Source organism: Elgaria multicarinata, chromosome 23 (genome assembly GCF_023053635.1).
Source record: "Elgaria multicarinata webbii isolate HBS135686 ecotype San Diego chromosome 23, rElgMul1.1.pri, whole genome shotgun sequence".
Lineage (NCBI taxonomy): Eukaryota > Metazoa > Chordata > Lepidosauria > Squamata > Anguidae > Elgaria > Elgaria multicarinata.
In genome coordinates this window covers 12,850,799-12,864,470 of record NC_086193.1, presented here as the reverse complement: position 1 = coordinate 12,864,470, position 13,672 = coordinate 12,850,799, and the positions used below count along the sequence as shown (strand labels likewise).

Sequence of the window (13,672 nt, the reverse complement as noted above, 5' to 3'; positions counted from 1 at the left end):
AAGACGGAGGGGAGACATGAGAGCACTTCAAATACTTCAAAGGTTGTCCCACAGAGGAGGGCCAGGATCTCTTCTCGATCCTCCCAGAGTGCAGGACACAGAATAACGGGCTCAAGTTAAAGGAAGCCAGATTCCGGCTGGACATCAGGAAAAACTTCCTGACAGTTAGAGCAGTACGACGATGGAATCAATGCCCTAGGGAGGTTGTGGGCTCTCCCACACTAGAGGCCTTCAAGAGGCAGCTGGACAACCATCTGTCAGGGATGCTTTAGGGTGGATTCCTGCATTGAGCAGGGGGTTGGACTCGATGGCCTTGTAGGCCCCTTCCAACTCTGCTATTCTATGATTCTATGATTCTATGAAATACTTAAAAGGTTGTCACACAGAGGAGGGCCAGGATCTCTTCTTGATCCTCCCAGAGTGCAGGACACGGAATAACGGGCTCAAGTGACAGGAAGCCAGATTCCGGCTGGACATCAGGAAAAACTTCCTGATTGTTAGAGCAGTACGACAGTGGAACCAGTTACCTAGGGAGGTTGTGGGCTCTCCCACACTAGAGGCATTCAAGAAGCAGCTGGATAACCATCTGTCAGGGATGCTGTAGGGTGGATTCCTGCATTGAGGATACTGCAATTTCTGTAAACCGCCCAGGGAGCCCTGGCTATGGGAGCGGTATATAAGTGTAATAAATAAATAAATAAATAAATAAATTGAGCAGGGGGTTGGACTCAATGGCCTTCTAGGCCCCTTCCAACTCTATTATTCTATGATTCTATTCTAGCATCTGAGGTTTAGCGATAGACTCCTTCTGAGCAGAGAGGTCTCATCTAGCTCCCGTGGTGGATAGCCATTGTTGAATCTTATCCTCTGTAAGAAGGTAAGCGGAACCCCGCCGGATCACACTGGCTGGTCAGGGGATACTGGGGTATGTAGTCTGGTGGGCGTCAGGTCAGAAAAGACTTTCAGTTAGACCTAGATGTTTGGGGCTCAGGATTATAATTAGGAACGGGTGGGAAACTTGAATGAATCGGATGAAATGTTCTCGTTCCGGTGCGGTTATCCCTTGCCGGGCGGGTTTATCCCCCGGACAGGCTGGGCCATCCGTTCAAACAAATATCAATAAAACAATCTGCATCAACAAAATGCTTCCCCATGAACACACCCACTCCCCAATGGTTGCACATCCTGTGAAACAGGATTTGGGTCTGGAGCTATGGGGTAAGGGGAACGTACGAGCGTAATCAGCACAGTCAAGAAGGAAACTTGTAAAAAGAAAGAGAGAGAGGCTGCCTTTTTATTCATTGTATTCCAGAATGTAAACAAGCTATTCCCCTCCACCCCACATCACCACCCTTCGACCCACAAAACCAGGCAATGCGAGTCTAGACTCCGAGAGGAGACATCTTTACTGGAGTTGCTCAGAGCGAGACCTGGCTGTCTCAGTGTCGGGCGTGCGGCCAAACGGCACCCAGCGCAGCCCCTCGCCGTGGCGTCAGGCCTGTGTGCGAGGCAGCCACGCCGCAGGTCAGCACGAAAAGACGGGTGGGAAGTGGGCAGGGGAGAGCCGGACCTTGCCGGTGGGGATCGTGTGAGCTCCCCCCACATCTTTCCCCAGACGTGCCCCGTGGGACGTCCTGTCAACCGCTCTCTTCCGAATCGTACTTGAAATCCTGGAGAATTTCGCTGATTGCCTCGATGGTTTGAATTAGCCTGCGTGAGCCGGATGGAAACGATAAATAAAGCAGCATATGGAGCCGATTAGCAGATCCTGCCCCGTCCGCCTCCTTCGCTTGTTTATGAAACGCTACGAGAGAGGCAAGCCTGGCGACGGGACGGGGCGGAGGGGAGAACTCAACCATTTCAAAGTCCCAGCGATGCACACCCTATGAGCCCTCTTCTTCCCCAAAACCCGACTGCATCGGCGCGATGGATGAGTGCTTACTCCAAATCGTTGCCCCAATCCTGCTGTTCTACGGCGGGGGTTTGAATCATGCAGACACCTGCCCCTCCCTCTTGACAGTTGCCATGACGCCCCCCTCACCAACACCCTCCCTGACGCCTGGGTTATGGCACAAGGGAGCTTCCCAGGATGCCCCTCTGAGCTGTGCATTGTGGGAAATCCAGCAACAATGCTCCACAAGGGGATTCTCGGGCAACATTCCCCGAAACATCCTTGCTGGACCACACAGAAGTGCTGTGCTGGGATCGGTGTGAATAAGAAATGGGTGCTAGTGCAAAATAGAGGGGGAACCTCAAAACAAAATGGGGGGCAACATCCATCTCAAAACGGGGCATTCCTTTTCGGGAACGTTGCTGCACTCGACGATGTCACGGTTCAACCCAGAATTTAATTGTGCATTGCTCATTTCCATTTTAATACAGAGACACACACCTCTGTGGTCGCAGTGTTGAGACCCTGAGAGATGTGGCTTCAACCAAGACAGGTCCCCATTAAAGACACACCATCTGTCTCAGCACAGGATGCTGAAACTTGCCGTCTCGTAATCAGATATATCTGCATCCCGCCCTCCACTGCTGAAAGGCAGTGTGGCGTAGTGGTTAGAGTGTTGGGCTAGGACTCCGGAGATCTGGGCTCTAGTCCCCACTCAGCCCTGAAGCTCAGTGCGTGATGATGGGCCAATCACTGACTCTCAGCCTAACCTACCTCGCCGGGTTGTTGTTGTGAGGATAAAAGGGAGAGGATGACCACGTGAGCTGACGTGGGATCCTTGCAAGATGGGATATAAATGGAATAATAAATTTAAATCAATGAGGCAGAGTGAGGCGACCACCTCAGGCGGCAGACGCCAAAGGGGCGGCGAGGTGTCGGAAGGTCAGAACGGTGTGTGAGCAGTTGTTGAATCTAACTTCAATATTGGTGCCGGGACGGCGTTCTCTGCGACACCTGAGGGCCACAGGCCAGCTTAGGGGGCGCTGCGCCCCCTAAGCTAGGCTGTGGCCCTCAGGTGTCGCAGAGAACGCCGTCCCGGCACCAACACTGAAGTTAGATTGAAAGACATTTGCGTACAAAATAGAGGGAGGCGCCGTCTTACAGTCAGCTGCTGTAGCTTGTTAGCGGCTGGGCGCAAGAGTTTACCGCCCACCACAGAACGCTGGTGAAAAGAGTCCCGCAAACCCCCCAAACCTACCACCGCAAAGCTTCACTTACTTGTGTTTGAGCTCCCGCACCTCTTGGGCGTGTGCCTCCACCTCAGGGTGGTCTTGCACATTTTGCTTGGCCAGCTGCAGCTGCGCCGTCTGTGAGGGAGAGTGAAGCAGAAAAGAAGGAGCTCAGAGCCTCACGCCTTGAGAGACAGTGTGGTGTAATGGGTAGAGCCGCCTTCTCTATAACTAGTGCCCTCCAGATATTTGGGCCGACAACTCCCAGCATTCCAGATGAATGGCTGGGGATGATAGTAGCTGAAGTCTAAAACATCCGGAAGGATAAAACCTCGCAGAGTAGTTGGGACGGATAAAATAGCGAGTGTGGGGGAGAGAAAGAATTATGTACGCGGGATATCAAGGTAATAAGTAAACAAACGAACGCAAAGGGTATTCAGTGGACACACATACACCCAAATCAAAATGGCTCCCCAAAACTGAGTATTGTCACATGTTCGGATGATGCCACGGCCTTTCTCTTGGGCTGCTTCACAGCTATTATTATTATTATTATTATTATTATTATTATTATTAATTACATTTATATCCTGCCTTTTTCCCTCCAATACATAATCCTCCCCCTCGCCATGTTATCCTCACAACAACAACCCTGTGAGGTAGGTTGGGCTGAGAGTCTGTGACTGGCCTAAAGTCACCCAGTGGGTTTCTGTGGCCGAGTGGGGACTAGAACCCGGATCTCCCCACTCCCAGTCCGACACTTTAGCCACTACGCCATTCTGGCTATCTTGTGCACCTTTGCCCCCTATGAGGTTGAAATGCCTCTCTTAACACTTAGTGACCAACAGTAAGAAAAAGGCTGGTATTCTCGGCCCAATTCCTTTTGCCTCAACCAAAGTGAAACATGGCTCTCGAGAGCTTTTCCTAGACAGAATTTGGCCCCTGGACTGAAGGAAGTTCTGCACCCCTGGACTAAGCCAATGAAGTAAATTTGATTTCTCTCTCTCCTTCATAGAATCATAGAATAGCAGAGTTGGAAGGGGCCTACAAGGCCATCCAGTCCAACCCCTTGCTCCATGCAGGAATCCACCCTAAAGCATCCCTGACAGATGGTTGTCCAGCTGCCTCTTGAAGGCCTCTAGTGTGGGAGAGCCCACAACCTCCCTAGGTCACTGGTTCCATTGTCGTCCTGCTCTAACAGTCAGGGAGTTTTTCCTGCTGTTTTGTCATACTGCTCTAACAGTCAGGGAGTTTTTCCTGATGTCCAGCCGGAATCTGGCTTCCTGTAACTTGAGCCCATTATTCCGTGTCCTGCACTCTGGGAGGATCGAGAAGAGATCCCGGCCCTCCTCTGCGTGACAACCTTTCAAGTATTTGAAGAGTGCTACCTTGTCTCCCCTCAGCCTTCTCTTCTCCAGGCTATCGTGTCCTTCCCCTCATCTATCACTGCTCTCTCTCGCATTCATCCCTTCTATTTCTGATGTTCCAGCTGTGAGTGCCGCTACTTAGGTGGCCCAAACTCTACCATGCACACCCAAGAGGGAACCTGCAGAGCTGGAGAAGCAGGACTCCCCAAAACACCTGAATAAAGGCTGAGGACACAATGAATGGTGACTGAAGATTGTGGGCAATGGGTAATGGTGCATGATACAAAGGGGCATGGCTGGCTGGCTGGCAACCTGAACTCCACAGTGCATTATTTATTTGACACTTGTGCTTGGGAAATCCTAACCACAGCCAGTGTGGTATTGCGGTTGAAGAGGTGAGGGGAGAATGGTCTTACATCACAGTTGTAGGAAAACAAGAATGCAAAGACAGACAACCTGGTGCCCGCCAGACGTTTTGAACTACAACTCCCATGAGCCCCATTCAGCATGGTCAGTGGTCAGGAATCCTGGGAGTTGTAGTCCAAAACATTTAGAGGGCAACTAAGTTGGCTTGGGCCAGGGGCATTGCTAGATTCTTTTAAAAAAGCTCCGGGGCCCATACCCAGGTGAGCCCTTCCTTAACAACGCCCATACTTCTGAGAGACAGTGTGGTGAAGCGGTTAGAGCGTTGGACCAGTGAGACCCGGGTTCCGGTCCCCACTCAGCCATGAAGCTCACTGGGTGATTCTGGGCAGGGTTGCTGTGAATATAACGTGGCAGCGACACGCGATATAAGCTACCGGTGCTCCTTGAATAAAGGATGGCGGTGATGAAAACTGCAAATAATAACAGTAATAATAATAATAATAACGACACCTGTGCCTCTCCCCTCCCCAACGTCTCACCAACTCCAGTTTCTCCTTTTCCTTCTCCTGGATGTGGCCCAGGTGCTGAGCGAGGTCTGGCCGCTGGTGGCTCCCTTCCAGCTTCTCCTTGATCTGCAGGATCTCCCGCGAAATGCCGCTGAAGGCCAGGGTGATCTCGTGCACCAGTTGTCGGTAGCGGACGAAGTCGTAGTCGGGCCCGCTTCTCAGGTAGGCCCGGTGCCCCCTGTGGCAGGAGGTAAGAGGGTCAGGACACGGCAAAACACGGGGTGCGGAACATTATTATTTTAAAAAATAATCCACATTAGCTAGTAGCTATCACCACAACAGGCAGCAAGGAGCTTATTTGTATTTATATATTTATTATTCCATTTATATTTTTATTTATTTCTTATTTATTTATTTAAAACATCTATATATCCCGCCCTATATCATTAAAATCTCAGATAAAAGCATACCGTATAAAACAATAAATATGCACAGCTGAAACAAATTATTCCATGAACCAAGTTAAAACATGGTTTAAAAGCAGTAAAAGCAGTTAAAACAATGTGCCATCTTAGTGGATTTGACCATCAAAGGCGTTGTTAAAAAGCCATGTTTTTACTTGGCGTCGAAATGAAATCAGCGTTGGCGCCAGTCGGGCCTCCAAGGGGAGGGCGTTCCACAGTCAGGGGGCCACCACAGAGAAGGCCCTCTCCCTTGTCCCATCATAGCGTATATGTTGCGTTGGTGGGATGCGGAGAAGGGCTCCTCCAACGGATCTCAAGTCTCGGGCAGGCATATATAAGGAGAGGCGCTCCCTCAAGTATCAATGTCCCAAGCCGTTTAGGGCTTTGAACGTCATTACTGACACCTTGAATTCTGACCGGAAGCGTATAGGCAGCCAGTGCAGTTCCTTTAAGACCGGTGTTATGTGGGCTTTGTAAGATGTACCCACCAGCAGTCTAGCTGCTGCCTTTTGCACTAGCTGCAACTTCCGTGTTGTCTTCAAGGGCAGCCCCACATAGAGTGCATTGCAGTAGTCTAAGCGGGAAGTTACCAGTGCATACGCTACTGTGGCTAGGTTGTCCCTGTCCAGATAGGGACGTAGCTGGCGGATATCCTGTGTGTTTCCCTCTTGCAAGGAACCCATAAACCTCCTCCTCTCCTTATCCGCACAACAACCCTGTGAGGTAGGCCAGGCTGAGAGTCAGTGACTAGCCTAAAGTTACCCAATAAGCTTCATGGCTGAGGGAGGATTTGAACCCAGAACTCCCGAATCCCATTCCAACAACTCTAATCACTAGACCACACTGGAACATGGGAGTCCCTCATATTAATGAGCCGTTGCGTGGCGTGAGTTTGATTGGGAGGCTCTCGAGCGTTCCCTCCCTGACTTCTACAAACTTCCGGCGAAACTTTTAAAACTCTTTCACGAACCCGTCCACAAGTGTCCTCTCCAGAAACGGGCCGGACGAAGCCCCGAGAGCCACGGCTGACAGCCGCGGAATCCTATTAAGGCGGCCAAGCTACACACGCTGCACGTACAGGGAAACAGACTCCACCTTGGCATGACCTTGGGAATTATCTCCCCGGGCCGGGCTTTTTTGAAACGCTTGATTGAATTAGCCACGGTTCCCCTCCCGGAGATGCGTTCGCCTTGGGACGGGGCGAGGCGGGGGGGCGGCGGCATTGCCCCCGCACCCCCTGGAGCGCAAAAAGCCTGCATGGTTGGAGTCGTGGGGGGGTTGCTGGGGTCGGCCATGCAATTCTCAATCCCCAGAAGTAAATTATCCGCACACAGGGTTCTCCCGCGTGCTCCGCAAATAGAAGACAGGTGTTGGGGTGGTGAGTTTCGTCTGGCAAATCTGGACTCAATCAAGCACCCGGAGAAAAAGCCCTTGTGTGGGTGGGTGTACAAAAAGGCCGTGTGGGAGCAGGCCTCCTGCTGGGCCTCTTTCCCAGATGGACGGATCGGCGTGGAAATACGGTGGGTGAATGAGCTACGGGGTGAAGACGCCGCCATGGCCGAAGCGTCCACCTGCGTCTCGCCGGTGTGCCCTGTGCACGCGGTAATCGGGTGACTGCGAAAAACACCTCCATTTTTTTTAGTCCTTCTCCCTAAAGTTTTTTTTTTAAATTAAAATTAAAAAGAACTATTTTAATTTCATGCCTCTAACAACAGCTCCACCTATAAGAACATCGGGTCCATCCAGTCCAGCACTCTGTTCACGTAGTAGCCGATGGATCCAACAGCACCCTCCCGCCCATGTTCCCCAGCAACTGGTGCGCACAGGTTTATTGCCTCGAATACTGGAGATAGCACAGAGCCATCAGGGCTAGTAGCCACGGATCGCCTTCGCCTCTTCCAGGAATTGATCCAACCCCCTTTCAAAGCCATCCAGATTGGTGGCCATCACTACTACATCTTGTGGTAGTGAGTTCCCTAGTTTAACTCTGCGCTGTGTGAAGAAGGCCTGAATCTCCCCCACCCATCAGCTTCATGGTCTGTCCCCACTGGGTGATAGTATTAAGGGGGAAGGAGAAAAACGTCCCCTGTCCCCCGTCTCCACACCAGGCATCATTTTGTACACCTCTATCATGTCTCCCCTTAGCTTCTTCTTTTCCAAGCTGAACCATTTCGCTTCGCATTGCCTATACCGGAGGTGTTGAAGTTCAGGCCCGGGGAGTTAAATGTGGCCTGCGGGGTGTGGGTGTGTCCAAATCTCTCCCTCCGCTGCCAGGTTCTCCAGAGGACTCCGCCCCCGTTTCCCCTGACCGTGAATCATTTGCCGGTTTCCCGAGGGCTACGGGCACTCACTCCTCGAAGAGGTGGTAGGCCTCCACGCGCTCGCTCTGCAGGGCGTAGAAGCGGCGGATCAAGACTTGCGCGTCCTCCTCCAACTGCAAACGGGAAAGAAGTTGGCGAGAGGTTACAAAAGGCGGGAAAGAAGGAAAACGAACAGAAGGTAGAAGAGAGGCATATGCCCAAAAGGGTGGTTCTCCTTTGTAGCAAAAGCAGAGCCTCCATTTCCCATGGTCGTCTACCTCTGATGACCGGATAGGGAAGACAAACGACGTCAAACGGTTTGTGAGCTTCCCAGAAGAGGCCCTCAGTCGGCCGCCGTCAGAAACCAGGCGCTGGGCTTCGGACCATGGATCCGATCCAGCGAGCAGGTTTTGTACGCGCCGGGGTTTTGATTTTTCCTTTTCTGGGAACGAAAACCGCCTCTTCGAAACTTGGCGCTTGTTCCTCGGCACAGTAACGTCTTTTTATTTGGAAAACAACGAATTCACAATCTGGAACCGTTCCTGGGCTCAGAAGGTCTCGGGGCGGAAGGGCGGCTGGGCGCCTTCGCTCCGAGAGGCAAAATGCATCGCAGATCCGTGCAAAGCGTTCGACAGAGGGGAGGCAGAGTGCAGGCACCTTTTCCCTCTACCCAGCCGGCCTCGCACGCAAACGCGCACACACACACGCGCAACGCAGCAAAACTTGGAACGGACGCCGTCCGGTTTGGCTGCCTTTGCCACGCGGCTGCCTTGCCAAGAGCCGATCGCTCTCACACTCTATAAGAAGTTTCCACCGGGCCCTTTGAACGTGGCTGATGATCGCAACGGCCTGGCAGGGCCGCGGGCCTCCTGCAGACGCGCCCCCATCCGAGGGGGCTTCGCTGGGCTCTAGCAGGGAAAGTTCCCGCAGTCCTCTACCCGCCCCACGGCCGCTGCGTCGGCTCGCTTGGGCGCAAAAGCACTGAAGCGCCGTTGCCCCTCAGGCCAACCACACTCACACACACACACACGGCCGATCCCGTGCCAAAGCCAATTTCACTGGTGCGCAACGGGCAGGCCGTGGCTTTCCTCCGTCAAGGCGGTGACCTCCTGACCCCCCAACAGCCGAGATCTTTTCCCGAACACCCCAGAGCACAATCTTGGCGCGCTCCAAAGCCGGGACGGAGATGAGAGAGATTGGGGGGGAAAGGACCCCCGACGGTAACAGCAGCTTGCGCTTACACCCCTGCCCGGGGGGTGCAGCTGCGTTCCCCCCCTCTATATTTCACCCAATTAAAACTGACAAGATCCATGTGGGCGCCAGGCTTTGCCGGTGCTCCTTGGCGGCCGGGATCCCAAGCGGACAGCTGGCGTTCGCATGTCTGTGCGATGGGGAGGTTTAATCACCCGTTACAAAACCAGCCTCAGTCTCCTCTGACACACACAACCAACCCCACATGGGCCAGCGTTCCCATCTCAGGACAAGCCGGGGTCAGGAGGAGCAGGCCTTGGCTGTGAATCTCGCTCCGAAAGGAACTTGCTAACACAAATCCGAAGAAGCTACTTTAAATTGCGGGTGGCTCATTTGATCTGGAGTTCTTGGGGGGCTCCAGTGGACCCCCTAAAAGATAGTTGATGTTTGCTTGTTTGAATTTAGTTTGGGTACCCACTCGGCTGTCTAGAACCCAAATGGCATAAGTTCTGACGTTAAAGGGAGGAGGGGCGGTGAATTAACATCAAATTCTTGGGAGTGGCTTAGTGGTTAATGGCAACACCATTAATTTTTGTGAATCGCCCAGAGAGCTCCGGCTATTGGGCGGTATAGAAATGTAATAAATAAATAAATAAATAAACACAGTCCCCTATTCGAATCTCGCTGCGCTGCACATCAAAGATTGAGGGGAGACATGATAGCACTCTTCAAGGACTTGAAAGGCTGTCACACAGAGGAGGGCCAGGATCTCTTCTCGATCCTCCCAGAGTGCAGGACACGGAATAACGGGCTCAAGTTAAAGGAAGCCAGATTCCAGCTGGACATCAGGAAATACTTCCTGACTGTTAGAACAGTACGACAAAACATCTGAAAAAACTTCCTGACTGTTAGAACAGTACGACAATGGAACCAGTTACCTAGGGAGGTTGTGAGCTCTCCCATACTAGAGGCCTTCAAGAGGCAGCTGGACAACCATCTGTCAGGGATGCTTTAGGGTGGATTCCTGCACTGAGCAGGGGGATGGACTGGATGGGTTGGACTGGATGACCTTAGAGGCCCCTTCCAACTCTACTATTCTATGACTTTTCACCTCGCTGCTCATCTTGACCCACCCATCGATCCATTCCACCTAGTCCCGTGTTTCTCTAGGTCCATCTAATCAAACTGCTCAACCTCTCTCTCTCTCTCAGCCTCAGTCTTCCCATCTGTGATATGGGCATAATAATACAGGCCTACTTGATAGGGTGGGCTGCAAAGATGACCACAAGGCCACAGAGGGGGGCAGCACTTTTGACTCCCCGAAATGGGGCCCTAGAAGTGAGAAATGCTCGCAGTCTTATAAATTGGTTTCCCTGCCATCACCCTTCCCCCCAGGTTTAGCCAGAAGCTTGTTTACGAACGATATCAACTCTGGTTTTGCAAAAGTATCTTTCACGGAGCCCGACTCCACCTCCAATCAGCTGTCCTTTCTCATCCCAGAAGGGCTGTGCTGAACCTGAGAAAAAGGTCAATCTAACCCAGTATCCTGCCTCCGAGAGTGGGCAGCCTTGTGTCTCCAGCAAGCAAGGCAACGTCCCTCCCCATATTTCTCGGCTCTGGCAACTAGTCGTCTGGGGTAGACGACGCCTGTGTGGGGAGGTTCCATTTTGCAATCATAACAGACCTCCAGAGGAAACTCACAAGCCCGGTTATTTGTATTTAGAATCGAGCAGAGGTAGCCCGAGGTGCCATTTAAAATTTGACTTGAATTTGAACATTTCCTAAGCCGCCTTTGAAGGAGGTTGGGGTTATAAATCCCTCAAATCTATCTTTCCCAACCTGGTGTATCCCCAGCCCTCCTATTGGGAGGGGGGGGGATCGGACTACAATTCCAAGAATCCTCAATCAGCCTGGACCACCTGGAGGGCAGCAAGCCGGGAAGGTCTAAGCCTGCCTGAAATAAGCACATCTATCCATAATACTGATGGACCAATCACGCTGTCTTCCAGGAACGAGCCTTTACAGGAATGTAAGGAAACGTTACACCCATTTATCAGGACATCAAACGCAGGGAAATCGTCTTAAACGTCGTTCCGCTTAGGCAGCTAACGGCGGCGAGATTTTCCGCGAATTTTTCCCCATCCATGCAACAGAACCAGAAGCAACAGAAGACATTCTGGGTCAGACCACGACAGACTACTTTTGAACACGGAGGGGCTGTTCCTCCATCTTGCCGAAAACCTATCAGTGGGCCTGTTCAGACGACACACTAAGCCATGGTTAGGAAGGGTTCACACAGCAGGCTAAACCATGGTTCACACGACACGCTAAGCCATGGTTAGGAAGGGTTCACACAGCAGGCTAAACTATGGTTCACACGACACGCTAAGCCATGGTTAGGAAGGATTCATACAGCAGGCTAAACCATGGTTCACACGACACGCTAAGCCATGTTTAGGAAGGGTTCACACAGCAGGCTAAGCCATGGTTCACACGACACGCTAAGCCATGGTTAGGAGGGGTTCACACAGCAGGCTAAACCATGGTTCACATGACACGCTAAGCCATGGTTAGGAAGGGTTCACACAGCAGGCTAAACCATGGTTCACACGACACGCTAAGCCATGGTTAGGAAGGGTTCACACAGCAGGCTAAACTATGGTTCACACGACACGCTAAGCCATGGTTAGGAAGGATTCATACAGCAGGCTAAACCATGGTTCACACGACACACTAAGCCATGGTTAGGAAGGGTTCACACAGCAGGCTAAACCATGGTTCACACGACACACTAAGCCATGGTTAGGAAGGGTTCACACAGCAGGCTAAACCATGGTTCACACGACACGCTAAGCCATGGTTAGGAAGGGTTCACACAGCAGGCTAAACTATGGTTCACACGACACGCTAAGCCATGGTTAGGAAGGATTCATACAGCAGGCTAAACCATGGTTCACACGACACGCTAAGCCATGTTTAGGAAGGGTTCACACAGCAGGCTAAGCCATGGTTCACACGACACGCTAAGCCATGGTTAGGAGGGGTTCATACAGCAGGCTAAACCATGGTTCACATGACACGCTAAGCCATGGTTAGGAAGGGTTCACACAGCAGGCTAAGCCATGGTTCACACGACACGCTAAGCCATGGTTAGGAGGGGTTCACACAGCAGGCTAAACCATGGTTCACACGACACGCTAAGCCATGGTTAGGAAGGGTTCACACAGCAGGCTAAACCACGGTTCACACGACACGCTAAGCCATGGTTAGGAAGGGTTCACACAGCAGGCTAAACCATGGTTCACACGACACGCTAAGCCATCGTATTTAGGTCCAAACGCTTAACTGCGAGGCTCACTTTGCGTGTTGTCTGAACGGCATCAGTGAATTCATCTCTCTTTTTAAAATCCTCTTTGAGCAGGCCGTAAGAGAATCCCTGTTGGATCAGTATCCGAGTGGGTCCATCTAGAATCCCGGCTTTCTTCGCCAGTCCAGTGGCGACGATGCCCACCGCCAGCAACATACGGACTCATTTCATAACCGTTGATATGCTGCCTTATTTGCTAAAAAGCCATCTAAGTGCCGGCCAGGAAACAAATCGTCGTACTGCTCCACTCAAAAATGCTACCTATATGCTTATAAATATTACACAATAATAATAATAATAAATTACACAATAATAATAATAATAATCCTGTATTCACTTAGCTGGGAATAAGCTCCACTGAACACTTACTTCCAAGTAGACATGTACAAAACTGCACTATCAGGGCTACAGGCATGTAACCCATTTCCCTGGGAGTAAGGTCCATTGGACTCACGGGGGCTTACCTCCCGAGTAGACATGCACAGGACTACACTGCACCCTTTTACCTGGGAGTAAGGTCCATTGGACTCAAGGGGGGCTACTCCCGAGTAGACATGCACACAGGATTGTACTGAACAGGACTGCAACCCTGCAGCCATTTACCCTGGGGTAAGCTCCATCCGGCTCACCGACGAGTAGACCTGCATGGTCTTGCACTCTCCATCTTTCCCTGGGCTAGACCGCCTGCGTTCGCGCGCCCTCTCGTGGCCACTGCTGATCTTGCCAGGCGCTGCACAACACGGAAAAATGTGTTTTGCTGTTGCAACAGGCCTCTTGATTTGGAGGGGGTTTTTTGGTCTCTCCTTTTTTCTGTTCTCTCTCCCACTTTTAACTTTTTGCAACGCCCACCCTTGCAGATGCTGCAGCCTCCCGTGCAAGGAAAGGCTGAGCAGAGAAAACCCCCAGACCCATTATCCCCCGCTCTTGGCTCACCATTGCAGCAGAACTGACTTGCAATTCCCAGACTCTTCACCACAGAGCTACAAAAAGG

At 51.7% G+C, this 13,672-nt stretch overlaps 1 protein-coding gene across 2 annotated transcripts; it reads right to left on the bottom strand.

Moving 5' to 3' along the window:
* Window positions 1-1,272: 1,272 nt before the first annotated feature.
* On the bottom strand, window positions 1,273-13,672 carry REX1BD (required for excision 1-B domain containing). 2 transcript variants are annotated; one of them, XM_063146986.1, is made up of 5 exons: window positions 13,615-13,672; window positions 8,175-8,257; window positions 5,393-5,597; window positions 3,170-3,258; window positions 1,557-1,710 (listed from the first exon to the last, which is right to left on the bottom strand). In XM_063146986.1, the coding sequence occupies exons 1-5, from the start codon at window positions 13,615-13,617 to the stop codon at window positions 1,638-1,640; spliced, it is 453 nt and encodes a 150-aa protein (XP_063003056.1). In that variant the 5' UTR covers window positions 13,618-13,672; the 3' UTR covers window positions 1,557-1,637. The 2 variants fall into 2 exon arrangements, with proteins under 2 accessions (XP_063003055.1, XP_063003056.1); XM_063146985.1 differs by lacking the exon at window positions 3,170-3,258 and having other exon boundaries at window positions 1,273-1,710.